The sequence below is a fragment of the Taudactylus pleione genome, unplaced genomic scaffold (genome assembly GCF_031769625.1).
Source record: "Taudactylus pleione unplaced genomic scaffold, aTauple2 ptg000139l, whole genome shotgun sequence".
NCBI classification, from domain to species: domain Eukaryota; kingdom Metazoa; phylum Chordata; class Amphibia; order Anura; family Myobatrachidae; genus Taudactylus; species Taudactylus pleione.
Window position 1 is genome coordinate 6,190,494 of NW_028284541.1, and position 17,944 is coordinate 6,208,437.

Sequence of the window (17,944 nt, forward strand, 5' to 3'; positions counted from 1 at the left end):
TGTAATTATATTACATATGCATTGCATGTGACTCTTTGCTAGCTGCTGTATTGACTGTCTGTTATTTCTGTCTGTCAATTATAGCTACCACTATTTTTTCTCTCCATCCCCTTGGGGTAGAGGTTTTTCTTTTGAGTACTTCACATTCATTAAGATTTTGTGAAGGCTGTCACATAACATTGTGTTTAATGCCTTTATTTTGAACATCTGAAAGGATAAAGGAAAATAGGAGGGGGGAGCCCCCTGTGCTAGTTTCATGTAAATCATCTGACTCCTCAGAAGGATCATATGGCTGCTCCCACACTGCCTCCTTGGACAGCATGCCATGTTCGCACCTCCTTTGCATCCTTCCTGGAAGGATGCTTATGGCCATTCTAGTCAGAGTATGGCACCATCTAATGTTGAAAGCAGACCGGTAGTTACTAAGGCGTCTAAGCTCAAGTAGTCTTTTCATCAGTCTGCTCAACATATGGATATAGACGCATCATCAGAGGATTCAGATGATGTAGGGTTCCTCTCCAGAGTCTAGCTCGGGGGAAGAGGTCCATCTGTCCACAGTGGATGTTTCTTCTTTGGTGAGGGCGGTTAAATCAATCCTAAATATTCAGGATGATGAATCAGCTCATAGTAAGAAGGCTCCAGTGTTTAATCACCACCAAAAGGTGGCCGAAACGGTGTTTCCTCTAGCTGAACAGCTCACTGAGCTTTTGGAAGAGGCATGGGGTAACCCGGACAAACGGTTTTATGTGAATAAAAGAATAACATTGTTGTATCCTTTCCCAGCTTCTGTATGTAGTAAGCAGGAGGTACCTCCTACTGTGGATGCTCATGTGAGGCATTTAATCAGAAATGCTACTTTTGCCTATTCCGTCAGCATCTTCTCTGAAGGATTCCACAGATAGAAAAATGTAAGCATGTCTTAAGGCAATATTTTCATCATCTGGAGCGGTTACTCATCCAGCTATGGCTGGAGCCTGGGTAGCCAAAGCTGTTGAAGAATGGATAGGGGCATTGGAAGACTCTCTACCAAATGTCTCCCATATACAGGAAGTGGCTTCCTATCTGAGAGGAGCTGCAGTAGATTCTGGTATTTAAGCTTCTAAGGCATCAGCAGCTTCAATAGTGGCACGCAGGGCCCTTTGGTTAAGATCCTGGAAAGCTGATACAGGATCAGAGAAGGCTATGGAAGTTTTACCTTTCTATGGGAAAGTACCTTTTGGAGCAGAGTTAGATAAAATAATAGCTACTCTGGTGGCTTGAAAGTCAGCAGGTCTGCCATTTACGGCTACAGTAAAGTCTAGGCAGGTTTCTTTTCGGTCCTTCCAGCCTCAGGGAAAAGCAAGGGAACAGTCTTCCTCTAAATGGTCTAGTTTTCGCAGGACTACCATGCGACAAACTAAGAGGTCTGGGCCGGCTAGATATCCAACTTCTAAACCGGACGACAAACCTTCGGCCTGATGGGGTGGGCCTCCTCCTGGGGAATGCCAGGGTGCGAGGCCGATTACTTTAGTTTGCGAATTACTAGCGTCAGACAACAGGTGCCCCCTCCATGGCAAACCGGTTCAGATCCAGTCCGACAACGCGACTACTGTGGCCTACCTCAATCTGGGAGGCACGAGAAGTCATGCAGCCATAAAGGAAGTGACAATGATTCTGATTTGGTTAGAAAGTCATCTTCCGGCCATCTCGGCAATATTCATACCAGGAGTACTCAATTGGGAAGCAGACTTCCTAAGTCGCCAGGACATACACTCTAGAGTGTGGTCTCTCCTTCCAGGAGGGTTTCAGATTCTGGTAAACAAATGGGGTCTACCAGAAATAGATCTCATGGCATCACGTCACAACCACAAGGTCCCCCAGGTATGGATCCAGGTCCAGAGACCCATCAGCAGCCTTTGTGGACGCACTGGCAATAAGATGGGACTTCAAGCTCTTTCCTCCGATTTCTCTCCTCCCAAGAGTGCTCAAGAAATTCAAGCAGGAAGGTGGAACAGTCATTGGTTGACCGACATACAGAATCTATCCACAGACAGTCCATATCCTCTTCCTCTATGGCAGGATCTGCTAACCCAGGGTCCCTGTCGGCATCCGGACTTGCCTCGTCTGGCTTTGACGGTGTGGCTCTTGAATCTTCCATCTTAAGACCAAAAGGTATTTCCAGTTCTGTAATTGAAACAATGTTTAGGGTACGAAAGCCTGCTTCTGCCCACATCTATTACAGGGTTTGGCATTCTTTTGGTCAGTGGTGTGCCCACAGAAAGTATGATCCTAAGGTGTTCAGGATTTCCAGGGTGCTGGCTTTTCTCCAGGCGGGTTTAGACCATGGTCTCTGCCTGGCCACTTTGAAAGTGCAGGTTTCTCCACTGTCAGTCTGGTTCCAGAGGAAGATTGCTTCATTACCAGGTATTTAAAAAAAAATTCAGAGAGTTCTGTGAGTTCAGCCTCCTTTTGTTCCACCGGTAGCACCGTGGGATTTGTCATTGGTTCTTAAGGGGCTAAAAGGTCCCCCTTTAGAACCCCTGGACTCTGTGGATTTGAAATGGTTGGCAGCGAAGACACTTTCGCTATCTCTTCTGCACGCAGAGTCTCTGATTTGGCAGCACTTTCTTGTCGCTCCCAATTTTTGATTTTTCACCAGGATAAAGCTGTTCTTCGTAAAGGGAACGTTACCTTCCTAACGTAGTGTCCCGTTTTCATGTGAATGAAGAAATTGTAGTTCCAGCTTTTCAGGCACCAGATCTTTCTGTAGGTGAAGCCTCCCTGGATGTAGTTTGTGTGCTCTGTATTTATGTGAGCATACAAACTCTGTTAGAAAATCAGAGGCTCTCGTTGTATTATATGGTTTTCACAAACGAGGATGGCCAGCTAATAAGCAGACTCTGGCGAGATGACTACACATGACTATGTCTCAGGCGTACACACAGGCTGATCTCCCTGTCCCAAGCATGTGACAGCACATTCTACTCTGTCTGTAGGGCCATCGTAAGTATTTAGTCGTGGTGCCTCTGCTGAACAGTTGTGTTAGGCAGCCACGTTGTCTTCTGTCCACACTTTTCTTAGGTTCTATGTCTCTCAGGATGCTTCCTTTTGGCGATGAGTTCTCCTTTCTGCTTAGGAGCGTCCCCACCCTAGAGGAACTGCTTTAGGACACTCCCATGGTATCCCTGTGGATCCCTATGGACCCTGAATAAGAAAATTAGAGTTATGGCAGACTTACCTAGTTAACTCCTTTTCTTCAATTGCCATAGGGTCCACAGGGCACCCACCCTGACTCACCTGGCTGCATGGGTAATTTTTTCTTTCTGTCACAGATTCCCTCATCTTGTGTAAGAGTGTTTCTGGTGTACGATATCTCTTCTTTCTCATCTTTCCTTCTCCTGCTTTTAGGCTTGTTAACAAAACTGAATGCCTGTGGCTAGGGGTGGGGTATATATGGAGGAGGACCCTAGGCATCCTGGGAGATGAAGCTTTAAATGTTTTGTGCCTGGATCTCTTCAACCACATTATCCTCCATGGTATTCCTGTAGACCCTATTGACCTAGAAAAAAAGGAGTTATCTAGGTAATTCTACCATAACTCTAATTTTTACAGTATTTCAGTCATGCGACTACTAAGGTAAGTTTCAGAATAGGTTTTATTTTAAAATGCACAGTGGTTAGCACTGTTACTTCAAAGCACTGGGGTCATGGGTTCGATTCCGACTACGGCCCTATCTATCATGTGTTTCAGTTGGTTTTCTTCAGGTGGTTTGGTTTTCTTTCCTACTACAAAACAAACTTGTATATTAGCTTCTGATGTAATTAATGCATACTTGGCGACAATGTGACTGCCTCCTCCGGGAAGCTGGCGGGAGGGTCGGGGCCGGCCGGGAGACTATCCCAATCTTTCAGGGTGCCAGGAGCACCACCCGATTTTCGGGAGGCTCCCGACCATCCCGGGAGAGTAGGCAAGTATGAATTAATCCTAGTTTGTGTGTGGTAGGAAATATAGGGATCTATTTACTAAGCCTTGACGAGAGATAAAGTACCAACCAATCAGCTCCTAACTAACTTTACAGGCTATGTTTGAAAAATGACAGCTAGGAGCTGATTGGTTGGCACTTTAGGGTCTATGTACTAAGTCTTGGAGAGAGATAAAGTGGATGGAGATAAAGTACCAACCAATCAACTCCTAGCTGTCACTATACAGATTGTGTTAGAAAATGTCAGTGAGGAGCTGATTGGTTCGTACTTGGTACGCTTGCTGCTGCTGATGGTATGCAGTGTGTATGCATTGTGCGCATGCATATGCATCACAGTGCACGTGCGCATACCTTAGCGAAAGTTCACAATGCATTTGCTCGCTGCACATAGACAGCCCAGCAGAGTGAGTGACAGGGGAAGCAGTTTGTAGGTGGTAACAGGGGCTGGCCATTAAAAACGGGGGAGTGGAGGTGCAAACACAGGCGTGCCTGAGCATCTCAATGGCGTTTTAGGGGTGTGCATAAATATAAGACAGCATCATAGTACACGTCACCTGGTTTGTTTTTACTCTGAAGTGCTCGCAGTGCTTGCGGCAGGGAATGGTCAATCTCAAGCGATGCGATAGCATCCGATGTTACCCGATGTACCGATGGTTGCATACACTTCCTGGACATGACGTGCACAAGTGGGCGTCTTACAACAGTCTGGTGGGTGTCTGCATACACTATGTGATCGCTCTCTAAGAAATACTGGGCGTGCTAATGCATTGCACTGCCTACGCAATTTGCATACACATCGTGCGAGCGGCTCTGAATCAACTCCTTTATCTCAGTACACTGCAAATTATTAAATGTGCTGTTTAATAGATGCTATACGTATATTGTATAATTTACTTTTAATAAGAAATAAGCAATCAATCCGATATAGGGGGTTGTTCGATATGGGAGCGAAAAGCCCATGCCGGACTTTTCGCTCCACATCGGAGGTTTTGCAGGGATAAAGTATCGTTCGCGCGCCCGCTTTATCCCTGCATTGAATTACAAAGCAGCGAAAACTGGACCCGGCGGAAAAGTATCGGAAAAAATTAGTGAATTTTCGGGAAATAATCCAGGGACTCCCCTAAAGATGTCCTGACATGGGGGATCACTATGGATACCCCTGTTTTGGCCTGCGGAAGGTAAGTATGGTTTTTAAATAGACGGGTAGGTGTTTTTTTCCGCCTGGGAAGAAGGGGTGAAGAAGAGGTCTTAGCCTTTTTTATTGCAAAAAAAAAAAACTAGGTGGATCAAATTTGGAGTACATGAAAATGGGTGCAAGCATATTTTTAAGTCCCTAAGGTGCATTTTTAAAATTCTTCAAAAATGCACCTGCCGCTACCACCCGCATTCTTTAAAACACCTGCCGCATACTTGGGAACCCCTCTAGAATTTATTTTGTTAGTTTAAAACTTGTTCCCCATAATTTTTTTTTTTTTTTTTTACCCCCAAAATTTCACTTTTTTTAGGGGGGTGTCCCTATTTTTTATTTTTACTTTTTTTTTTTGATACAGATCATTTTTAAGGACCATTCCCAGGGGTGCAGGCTATTTTTTTTTAAGCCTGCACCCCTAAACCCCAATTCTGCACTTTTTTTTCGCCTGCTAAAGGCTGGCAAGAATTATCCCCGTTCTTTTACATTGACTTTTCGCATCGGCGAAAAGTCAATGTAATTGAATACGGGGATCATGACAATATGCAAAAATGATGTCATCGCCGATAATTTGTCGCCAATAACGATTATAAGATAATCCCCCGCAGCTGGGGGGGGATGCTGATTCGCGTCATTTTGGCCCGTCCCCTGCTTCACAATGCCAGTAATCATTTTGGCCCCGCTCCGCTCCCAAATACCGGTCACGCCCCCTGCTATTCCGATCTGGCTGCCTCCTCCTGGAAGGGGCAGCCAGAATGTCGGCAACCATGCATTTTGTGTCTCCTGATGTCCTATGCAAACAAACTCTTGCCAGTAGCGTAGTCCTCTGGGGAACAGGGCTTTTCTCCAGCCATGAAGAATCTTCAGTATAACTCTCTCCGGCCAGCGAATGCAGCACTTCTCTTCAGACTGGGCAGGAGTGAGCCGGAAGGGCTGGAATTCCATCTGCACAGCACAGGGTTAGTCTTTTTGCCATGGATCACAGACCAGTAACTTTCTCATAACACCATTTTGAGATAGCATTAGTGGGGAGATTTATCAAAGTTTGGAGGGAGAGAAAGTAACAACCAATAGCCCCTGTCTTTTTTCCAACACAGGCCGTTGGACCAGAAGTATTTTGGATATCATATTTTTCCGTATTTTGGTATATTTGCATACCGTAATTAAATATCTTGGGAATGAGGCACAAATCAAAACACAGAATGCTTTGTTGTTTCATATACACCTTATACCCTTAGCCTGAAGGTTATTTTATACAATATTGTTAACAATTTTGTGCATCAAACAAAGTTTGTGTACATACAGGAAATTATTTGTTTCATATACACCTTATACACACAGCCTGAAGATGATGTTATACAGGTTGAGTCTCCCATATCCAAAATGCTTGGGACCAGGGGTATTTTGGATATCGGAATATTCTGTATATTTAAATATTTGCATCATACATGCCTACCCTCCCGGTTTTCGCGGGAGGCTCCCGATTTTTCGGGTAACCCCGGCACCCCCGGAAGGGTAGGCATTTCTCCCGCATTCTGCCCACTTCCTAGTGAAGCGGGCAGAATTAGGAGAATACCCGCGGCAATCGCAGGTCTCCGTGAAGGGGGCGGGGCTTAAGCTATGATTCTGCATGAATCACAGCATTTGGCCCCGCCCCCTATGTAAATTGTGCCCAATCGTGGCAATTTTACCACGAGGGGGCGGGGCTTAATGACGCAAATCGTCAAGCCCCGCCCCCGTCGGCCCCCTGCTGCATCTCTTACCCGGGCTTCTCCCGGGAAGAGAATGTTAAAGGTAGGCAACCCTGATTTGCATACCATAATGAAATATAGGACCCAAATCTAAACACAGAATGCATTTATTAAATTATATACTACACCTTATACACACAGCCTGCGGGAAGCTCAACTTATATATTGACATTTTATCACAACGCTCATTCACAACGCTCATTCCAGACTTATAATACAGCTGTGCAAATAAATCACAGGAACTGCATCAGAGGTCCATGATTTCTCTGCAGTATACCTGTTTTTAAAATGCCTGAGGCAGGGATAACCCATTCTTATGCAGAAAACTACAGTAAAGGTTATCACTGCCTTATAAATACAGCCCATAGTGCCAATATGACTGGTTATTACTGTACATTTGCAGTGTAGAATCCTACGGACACAATCCATTTTACCCATAAGCTTCAGTTTTGGCTCAGTAATGAAATAAGTACCTTGAAATCTGCTTTAAAGTTCTAAATTATCTTTCCTGCAGTAGTTCAATTGGAAATGACAAATAAGTAATCCAGATAGGTGGACAAAATGTATTAATAAATAATACTAATATACGCAACAGAAGTGAATTAAGCACCATCAGCTGGTAGGGCCCGGCTAATACGCCAGCAGACACCAGAAGCCGCTAGACTGCATAATCCTCATCATCATGATGCATCTTTCACGTACCATCAGGGGGTACTTCAGATAAGTGTCTATGTACTAAGCCTTGGAGAGAGATCGAGTGATAAAGTACCAACCAATCAGCTCCTGACTGTCACAGGCTGTGTTTGAAAAATGACAGGAGCTAATTGGTTGGTGCTTTATCTCCATCCACTTCATCTCTCTTCGAGGCTTAGTACATAGACCCCTTAGTGTGTGGGGGATTGTAATTCATTTACATGAGCATGACGTTATTGGACGCTCAACGATCTGGGCTATGAAATGCACAATTCTATATACAGATGAGATGTGCAGTAGGAAATCCATTACTGTAACTTAGACAGTTGAATCTAGATGGGAGTATAGCGCTGGTCTCGGGCAATGTGCGTCATGTTAGTAGCTGTGACTTTATGACCCACGACCCAGACGGGAAGCAGTCGGGAAGCCGACGGACGGAATCCCGACCACCGGCTTCCCGTTTAATCCTGGCAAGGGTTAAATGACAGGCGTCGAAATCCAGACGCCTGTCATTTTACCTACGCCGAGAGACCGACGTCCGGCTTCCGGATCGTAGGTAAGCCAGGCGCCGGACACAGACAGCCAGGGGGGGGGGGGGGAGGGCTAGGTTAGGAGCTCCCGGGGGGGGGGGGCTTAGGGTTAGGCACCCCCCCAGGAGGATTAGGTTTAGGCACCCTTCCCCCCTGGGAGACTTAGGTTTAGGCAGCTTGGAAGTGGAGGTTAGGTTTAGGCACTTAGAGGGAGGTTTGGGTTAGGCACTTGGGGGGGGGGGGGAGTTAGGGTTAGGCACTTGGGGGGGGGATAGGGTTAGGGGGGAGGTTAGTTTATACTTGGCTTTAGCGCAGTCGGGATCTTCACCTCTGCCGGGCTTCCGCTGTTGGGATTTGAACCGTGGGCCGGCCAGCGGTAAATCATACCGATCCCGCCTCAGACGCAGCACTGGCTAATAGTGAATATATAGTACCTGTTTTTTTCACTATTGGTTCAGCCAGCACAATGGCAGCCTCCTGTGTGAGTCCACTTTAAAGACCAGAATAGAGGTTACCCATTACCACTTTCAATGTAGATTGTCCTGTGAAGGTGACATTATGGGGGGGATGTCTGTTTACATTATTAACATTAAGCAATTAACACAATTGTATATAAACAGTAATTTCCCTGTTTTTTTTTTTTTTTTTTTAGATTGAATTGGAACCAGAGGGCAAAGTATTTGTTGCCATAACGCTGATAGGTAGTTTTACAGAAGGTAAGCAATTTTTATTGTATCTTTTAAATAACTTAAGACATAGCTTTCATTATTAAGTTACGTTTAAGCTCATTCTCCCTTTACTTCTCTTTCTATAAATGCTCAGTAATATGACTGGTTACTCTTTATTAATAACTGTATATTTATATTAATGCTGTGTTTGGGTATGGTCATATTGCTTGCTCTGCTTTTAAACAGAAATACACAACTAATTAACTGTTCCACTTAGTGCTAATTGTCGTGAGAAAAACATTTCCACCAGGAACCCACCAGCCATGGCTGAGTCGCCTACTGATTTCATGGCTGTGCTGGCTGGAACATTTTCAAAGGGGCAAGAGAATAGAACTCGATGGGATGCGTGCCAACATCCTGGGTGATTGCTGCTATATGTCCTTGGAGGTGTTCAGGCAGCAACGTTAACCAGGGGACGTGATCTATTAGGACCTGGTGATTGTAGGCAAGCAAGTTGGTTCATGGCCATTCCCCGTTGCAAATACTAGGACTCTCTTTACATGCTGTAGAGGACATGGTCATGCAATCTTGGGGGTGTGGCTGTTCTTTCTAGGGAGCTGGAGGGCCCCCTGGGCACTCAGGACCACAGACTAGTAATTCCCATGCCCCTCCTAGTGGTAGCCCTGACCTTTTACATGGGGCTAAAATGTCTTTAAACTCTTCATAGGCAATTTGGAGCAATTATAGATGTACTTTTCAAAAAAAAAAAAAAGGAAAAATAATGTTCCTTTAACAATAGGATGATTTGAAAATGTATGTTATACTTTTCTTTGTTGTCCAGGACAGTTACCTGCCCTGTTGCACCCTTTACAACACAAAATAAAAATGTAACTCCTTATAACTAATATGAGAGGGTGTGCCACAGATAACCTATTTATAGAAACGAATTGATTATGTTTTGACGTTTTTGCATACATTGCACACACCAATTAAAATGAATGGGCCATTGAAATTAATCGAAAAATGCTGGTTTACCCACTTTTGTTAACCACTAGTTTGTGTGTATACAATGCAGTAACATAGAGCTGAATGAACTTTTTGAAGTTCAGTGTCATTCCTTAAATGCTGAAATGGATCAAGCACTGTCCAAATATATGCACTAATCACAGGCAAACACAAGTATAAACTCAGATCATTATGCATGCTTATAGTACAGTTTTATGTTGACATGCTATTGCATGCTTAAGGATAAGTATTCAAAACATATACCGGTCAATAAAGAATCAACGATATATTGAATTTGATCCATTTTTGCTTTATGTGAGAGATTAGAACTATTGCCATGCACTATAAACGTCTACTTGGAATCAATGGTGTCTTTAAAGTGAACATTCATGACTTCAGTTGGCGAGAATTGCTTCCATATTTGCGTGTATTAATCGGCCAACTGTGCAATGTAAGGTGCCCGCGACCGGTTTGCCTGCCTCATTACCTCTATGCACACATCTGTCCAGTTTAGTCACCCACGTGTATGGCCAAGTTAGACAAAGATTTGGTTCTTCGTCTACTAGTTTGAACAGCTGGATCAGGGTGTGCGACCTTCATTAGACCAAGGGGGAGATGTATAAAGATGTCACTTAGTACTGCAATATATTTAAATGAGTCAGCAGAGAGGTGTTACGGTGACTCACCTCTCTGCCAATCTCTGCCATGCTGTATTGCAGAAGCATTATGCTCCTGGGTGGCCATGTTGAGCATACGATATAATAAGGAATAAGCCATTAATTACCATTAGAACATTTGGCGAATTCTCAAGGACATCTGGAGGTGTGGCACAACATGTAACTAACCATAGCGCCATCCTCCGATGTCGCTGTGTGTTAGAAAAGTAACAAAAAGCTCAGCAGTTTGTCTCTTAGTAAGTGACTCTAATAGTTTGCCGTCATATCTAACTGGCGGCTGCGTTATTAAGAGAAAGGCGCTGCTAGAGTGATCTCTCCATAGACTGCCGCGTAATACATTTTGGAGAAGCGAAAATGCAGAAAAAGGGGCTTATCCATTATCACCACTTGTTACTTTTGTTCCCAATTCACCAGACTTCATCATAAGAAGAATATTCATACCACCATCCTTCAATAGGCTTATTGACAAAGTATATCTCAGATACTGGTTTTATCATTATGTAAGGCAATTTGCATTTTAGTTAAGTTTTTTTATAAAAAAAAACTTCTACAATTACATGTGCAGTTTATTATATATTGTATGTATATATCATTACAATGATGCATTTGCTAGGCTGGACCGTCTTCCTCTCTGTATACTAATAAACTTGTTCTTCCATTTCCTTTGAAGCACTCTGACCACACAGTGACAACTTCATGTGCACAGTAATATTCTAGCATGGGCCGTCTTCCTGTGACTCTATAGTTTTACATTTGTACTGAGAAAGCCACTTATATATTATGATCTTCTATATCTTATGGTAAACCCACCACAGGATGCATGCTACAGTACACCCACTGCCATGGCTTCCTTAGGGGGAATAATAGGTGCAATGCTAAAGGAGTGGCACAACCACGTAAGATGGGTGAGAACCAAACAGCGACCTAGTCATTTTCTTTATCTGCCTTCTGAGTAATCTAGACCTTAGTGTTCCCGACTAGAGTTCAAACAACATAAAAGTGTCTGCTTATTATAATGCAACCCATACAAAATAGAATTATATATACAATTTGAACCTTCTCTATTGACATTTTCACCAATTAGGCCTGAAGTTGTTATGAACCATCTTAGTTTTTGACCTTCTCATGTTATTGTTGCCTATTCCAGTATTTAGCATTCGTACAGCTCTATAGACATTTGTCTCTCTTTAGAATTAAACTGCATAATGTAAATACCTGATGTGTACATTACTTTGTTTAAGTCGGTCCAAAGTACTATATCAGTAAACCTAGATGGCATGATAGCAACACACCAAACAAACCTAAGTACACCTCAGAGAACCCTTTCTCAAACAATGAGCAAACAAGGGGTCATCGAAATTTGGGCCTGGCAAATGTATTGAAATATCTGCTGCAACTGATCTTCCGTTTTCACTGAATTTGTAGGAACCATGCGGGATGGGCGGCTGCTTAGGCACTTTACAAGGAAACGCCATAGAGCTATGAGGCGGAGAGTGCACCAAGTCAATGGGCACAAGTTCATGGCAACCTATCTCCGGCAACCAACATACTGCTCACACTGCAAAGATTTCATCTGGTAAGTATGACATGGAAAAATATAAGTTAGCTGATTCAATTTTGGATTTGAATGATCGTTAAGTCTTGTGTTAATGGTTTGATATCATTTGTTTGCAAGGTCGGTCAACTAGTTTAGAAATGTTTAATGTTTTGTTGTTCAATGGTTGGATTACTAGTATTCGGACGGTAAGAGGAAATGTATAACTGCAAATCTCCCTTGCCAAATCAGACTATCTACAATTGTTCTAGGCTTCAAACACCTCACCCTTCCATTAAAGCCTAGCAGATCTCTTGGCTTAGGCGGGGGGGGGGATGTTAGGGTTAGGCTGTGGGGGGAAGGGAGGGAATGTTAGTGTTAGGCTGCAGGGGGAAGGGGGAGTTAGGGTTAGGCTGCGGGGGGGGGAAGGGGGGAATGTTAGGATTAGGCACTATGGGGAGGGTTATGGTTACGAATTAGGGTTAAGGATAAGAGGTTTAATACTCACCAGAATGTCGCTGTGAATTACCTGTTACTTTTGATCATCTGTGTTTGGCGGGAATTCTATATGATACCACACAGTTGCCATTTTGGTAAGTGTCATTTTAAAATAAAGTTGATTTATAAAAGATGAGTTGGAGGAGTGACCGTTGGAGCTGAGGGGACGACACTGCACAGTGATAAGCAGCTGAAGATATAAGCAGTTGAGACAGAGAAAAAAATAAGTGGTTTGGGCTTGTGGTGCCACATAAAAGGGGCCATAACAGGGCTGCCATCAGAAAATGTGGGGCCCGGTACTGACAAAACAGGCAGGGCCCCCCAGGGGCTGTATAGGTGGGCGGAGCTACACCAGGAGGTGGGACACTAATTTTGGTGTAAACCGGTTTAAAAATTCTCAAAGTTTGGACTGTGGTTGTTATTATAACAGAGTCTGCTCCACCAGTATTGAAACAACTGAGTCTTGACCCCTGTATTATAATATAGCACCAGAGACTGCTCCAACTGTGCTATAATAGCAGGACACCAGTCTCTGCTTCCCCAAATTATAATCACAGGACACCAGAGAACAGCCTGTTAACAAGCAGAGACCGACCCACCTGTGTTATAGACCGACCCACCTGTATTATAGCAGGGCAACAGTCTGCTTCACCACTATTATTCTAACACCGCACTAGAGGCTGCTCCACCATACTATGATTACACAACACTGTCTGCTCCATCTGTAATATAACAACACATTACTAGAGGCTGCTCCACCATACTATGATAATGCAGCACCACAGTCTGCTCCCCCTGTATAATAATAATGACCATCATGTCCCACTGCCAGACACAGCAATGGCCGCTCCTCGCTTTTTTCGCAGTTCATGCTACACAGAGCGATGATATCCGGCCGCGAGCCAATTACAACTTGCGTACCAGCAGCCAATCAGGAATGGCCACTTCGGCCACTCCTGATTGGCTGCCGGTCCGCGAGCTGTGACAATAATTGACATGCCGCCGGCTTTATGTCACTTGTACCAGCACCGCTGTACCCGGGCCCCCCTCTCTCTCCGGCCCCCCCCCCCCCTGATGGCAGCCCTTCTCCTTAATGTACTCTCCCTAAATGAGAACGCCTGGTCGTTGTGTTTGCAGTGAATGGAGATAGAACAGCAAGTATGATCCTCAAAACAGTACCATAACAGGGCTCAACTGCGCCATGTGCCGGCCTGCCCCCTGAGAGCATGACGTCATTACGTTGGCGCAGAGTGGGCCAACACCAGTAAGTGCAGCACTAACCGGAGCATCCTGAAGACACCCCGATCGGCTGATCAGACTGCAGGGTGCCTGTCTGGAGCATTCAAAGGATGCTCTGGGCAGCACTGCAGTAGCCATCCTGACTATAGTTGCCATTCCAGCTAGCCAGAAACAAGGGCCATGGGCCAGCGACAGTGCTGTCCACAGAGCCCTGCTCTCTGTACGGTGACACCGCTCGCACATCCTTAGTTTAAGGAGCCAAGATAAATCATGTGACGAGGAAATGGAGGCCAGACATGGAGTAAGAAGCACAGAATAATGATTTAAATCTCCTGTCACACCGATGCATGGAGATTATGGGTTCACCACTGCATGGAATGAAGATCCCTTGATGTATCTATAACTTGTGTAGGGTGTGCGGTGTATGCACCTCACACCCTGCACCCATATAATTATGCTTACCTCTCCGGAGTCCTGCACCGGCAGCTGTATGTTTGTTGTAGCTGCCAATGAGAGTCAGACAGACTCCCATTGGCTGCTGCATGGAGGGAGCTGGGTGGAGCTCTCACTCATGAGCTCCGTCTTTCGGCTCCATCCACAGCGGGTGATAGAGCAGAGCGAACGGCGGCAGGATCGGTGATTCAGGTAAGTTTTTTTTTTTTTTCTTTGTGTGTAAGGGGACGCTACTGGGGGCACTGCTAATAGGGGCATATTGCTGGGGACACTGCTAATGTGGGCACTGCTAATGGGGGCATGCTACTGGGGACACTGCTAATGGGGGGGCATACTAATGGGGGGCACTGCTAATGTGGGCATAATACTGGGGGCACTGCTAATGTGGGCATACTACTGGGGGCACTGCTAATGGGTGCATACTACTGGGGGCATACTAACGGAGGGCACTGCTAATGTGGGCATACTACTGGGGGACTGCTAATGGGTGCATACTACTGGGGGCACTGGTAATGGGGGCATACTAGCGGCACTACTAATGTGGGCACACTACTGGGGGCATTACTACAGGGGGCATAACTATTGGGGGCACTACTACAAGATGCATTGCTACGGGGGGGCACTGCATAGGGGGCCCTACTACTAAGGGCACTGCATAGAGGGCACTACTATTAAGGGCACTGCATAGGGGTCACCACTACCGGGCGTATTGTGTAAGGGACACCACTGCTGGGGGCATTGTCTAAGGGACACCACTGCTGGGGGCATTGTCTAAGGGACACCACTGCTGGGGGCATTGTGTAAGGGACACTCTTGCTGTGAGCATTGTGTAAGTGGCACTACTACCGTGGGCTTTGTGTATAAGGGTCACTACTGTGGGCATTGTGTAAAAGGGGCACTACTTTGGGCATTGTGTAAAAGGGTCACTACTGTGTGTAATAACATAAATAAGAGACACTACTTTATGGTGTAATGTGAATCAGGGGCACCATGTGTGGTGTAATGTGAATAAGATTGTGCACTGTGACTCCTTGGGCCGTAGGCCACTTTGTATACAAGTACTGTGATTCTGCTGGCCGTACCCCACTGGGTGGGTGGGAGGGCCCAAGGACAATTCCATGTGCACTACCTCTCATTTCTGCCACTGCTGTGTGGCAATGTTTCAGAGATGTGCTTTAAACTGTGGTGTCTGTGTCGCTGCTCTGACGCTTAGTAACCAGTCGGCTCACTGCAACCATTTGCCAATAATAGTGAAAACAATATTCTAAGCTGTGAGGTGGTCTAAATTGACTATAAATGACTGGAAATTAATGTTATCGAGATTAATAATACTCTAGGAAGACAAAAAAAACAATTTATGTGATTTTAGCTTTTTTTGTGAATTTCTGTAAAAATTCCAAATGCAAAGCAGTCACCACAGTTTGGCAAATCCAAAGTCGGACGACGAATTAGAACCAAATCCAAATCTGGCAAAAATGGTCCGGCGCACATCCCTAAGGAGCACACATGTAATCTAGAAAGGCTGACCAGCTGATTTTTATGAGACGTTCCCGTATGACAGAATACAGAAACAGAACGTTTAGAACATTACAGCTGGTTTCACCCAAACACACAGCAAACTACCTCTATCCATATCAGTTGGTAGTTCTGTATGTTTACTAAACACTTCAATAAAGCTAAACCTCTTGTGTTATATAATGGCTACAAAAACTTATTCATCCCTTTTTGGTTTTTCACATTTAGGGGTCTATTCATTATCACTTTCTACAAAAGCTGGGGAAAATCAACATTTTCACCTACTTTTGGAGAAATTAAGTTTTGGGGCCATCCATCATAAAGGTAATTTCTCTGATATCTCCTGCTTACCTAAATTCATCCAGCTCCGAAAATACAATATTTTTAGACCTTGACTGCTGGAGCATTCTCCATCTTCAGACGGTTTGTGAAGAGGGATCCTTTTTGGATTCCACCGCCCCTGTCTTGCTCCTTCCGCCGGATGCCAGGACTTTGTGCACCTGCGTGAGCTTTAGTTCATGGAAATGCGCTAGCACTTTCGAGTCAGACTCTGCAGCGCTAAGTTTCACTGCTCCGAAAGTGTTCGGGGAGACAGCTGATTTTAGGATTTTGTACAGCGCTGATGGTAAATCAGTCATATGAGGTCACCAGCTGAGGAAAATCACTCTGTATATCATAGTACTGTATATACCATACTTGTCTACCCTCCCAGAAGCCACGGGAGGCTCACAGTTTTTTGGGTAACCCCCCGCATTCTGCACACTTCCTAGTAAAGTGGGGAGAATATTACCGGGGATCGGCAGGTCCGTGTGTTGGGGACGGGGCCTAATTATGCAATTCTATGAGAATCGTGTAATTTGGCCACACCCCCTATTTTAAATATTCAGCGTTCGTGGTAAATTCCCATGAGGGGGCGGGGCTTAATGACACCACCCAGACGGCCCCACCCCCAACCTCGCCCACCTGCTTCTCCTCCTCAGGCTTCTCCCGGGGAGGAGAATTTATAAGTCAGCAAGCATGGTATATACACGTGTGAATTTTATGTAATGCCAAAGTAATGTTTATATGTGCTTGGTAACTTTATAATTTTATAATTTTTCTTTTATAACAGGGGAGTGTTTGGCAAGCAGGGATACCAGTGTCAAGGTATGGTAACTCATTCCTATAATGCTTTGATTGTGTGTAATTTTATTTTTGAATTAAAATATTCTCTGGGCATTTTACCCTCGCCGGGATATGACAGTCGGGAAGCCGGCTGCCGGTATTAAGGCAGCCGGCTTGACAATTGTATACTCTTTAAGGCGCAACCCTCACTGTACAATTCTAAGAGTTGGCGCATTGTGGAGCGGGTGCCAGAATCCCGATGACCAGTTTCGCGTAATAGAGCACCCAGAGCAACCACATCTCTGGGGTAATGGGCAGATCCAGAAGGCTGGTCTACTCTCTGGTGATTTCGAGAGAGAGCCCCCAAAACTTGTAAATCTCCTAGGCATTCCGGAAGAGAAGGTAAGTATGACTTGGATTCTGCGGACACTACTGTAACAGTGCCAATGTTAACTTAGTCAACAGAAAACATGTTTGCTTATGAGACAATGACTTGTGAACAATGAATGGGAGTAATCCTGTTTTTATTCGTCAAGATGAGATCTACAAGCTTGTTTCATATGGTTGTGTGTCAAAAAGCGTCCAAAACTGTGTTTAGCATATGGAAAAACTAGACACATGGCCAAGGCAGCAATGTTCGCAGGTCTGCATAGAAAATATTTTGTTTATTTTACTTATCACCTTTGCTACTTGTTTTGTTGTATTTTGTTTTTACCAACCATCCATTACTTCTAATACAAATACATGACTGTATGATGATCCCAGTTATTCTTCCCAGCCCCTTGCCCAAAATCTCCTGTGATACGTTACAATAATCTCTGAAATAATTTTCTTTGCCCATTTGCTTGTGATCCAACTGTATTGTTGGGAGTATAAGAAAACTGCATAGAACCAGTCCCCCAAATTGTTACTCTATGCATTTTCCTATCATACAGAACTGCTGCATAACCCCAGGAAAGCAGAGGTGTAAAGCTATTTTTTTTCCATTAAATATCACTCTGAGGTCTAGACCGGTGATTGGCTTTCAAAAAGTTTCCACTTGTAGAATAGATGTGGTTTTCTGTCAACGTGTCATGGAAACTATGTACTCTTTAGCTGTTGTTAAGGCTGTAACTCTTATCACCTTC

At 44.6% G+C, this 17,944-nt stretch overlaps 1 protein-coding gene across 1 annotated transcript in view; it reads left to right on the forward strand.

The window, feature by feature from the left end:
* Window positions 1-17,944, forward strand: part of PRKCH (protein kinase C eta) — a 204,083-nt gene that overhangs the window by 84,775 nt on the left and 101,364 nt on the right. The window contains exons 2-4 of the mRNA XM_088473768.1: window positions 8,777-8,840; window positions 11,900-12,050; window positions 16,825-16,859. Coding sequence (XP_088329894.1) covers window positions 8,777-8,840; window positions 11,900-12,050; window positions 16,825-16,859 — 250 coding nt within the window. The remainder of the gene's footprint in view (window positions 1-8,776; window positions 8,841-11,899; window positions 12,051-16,824; window positions 16,860-17,944) is intronic.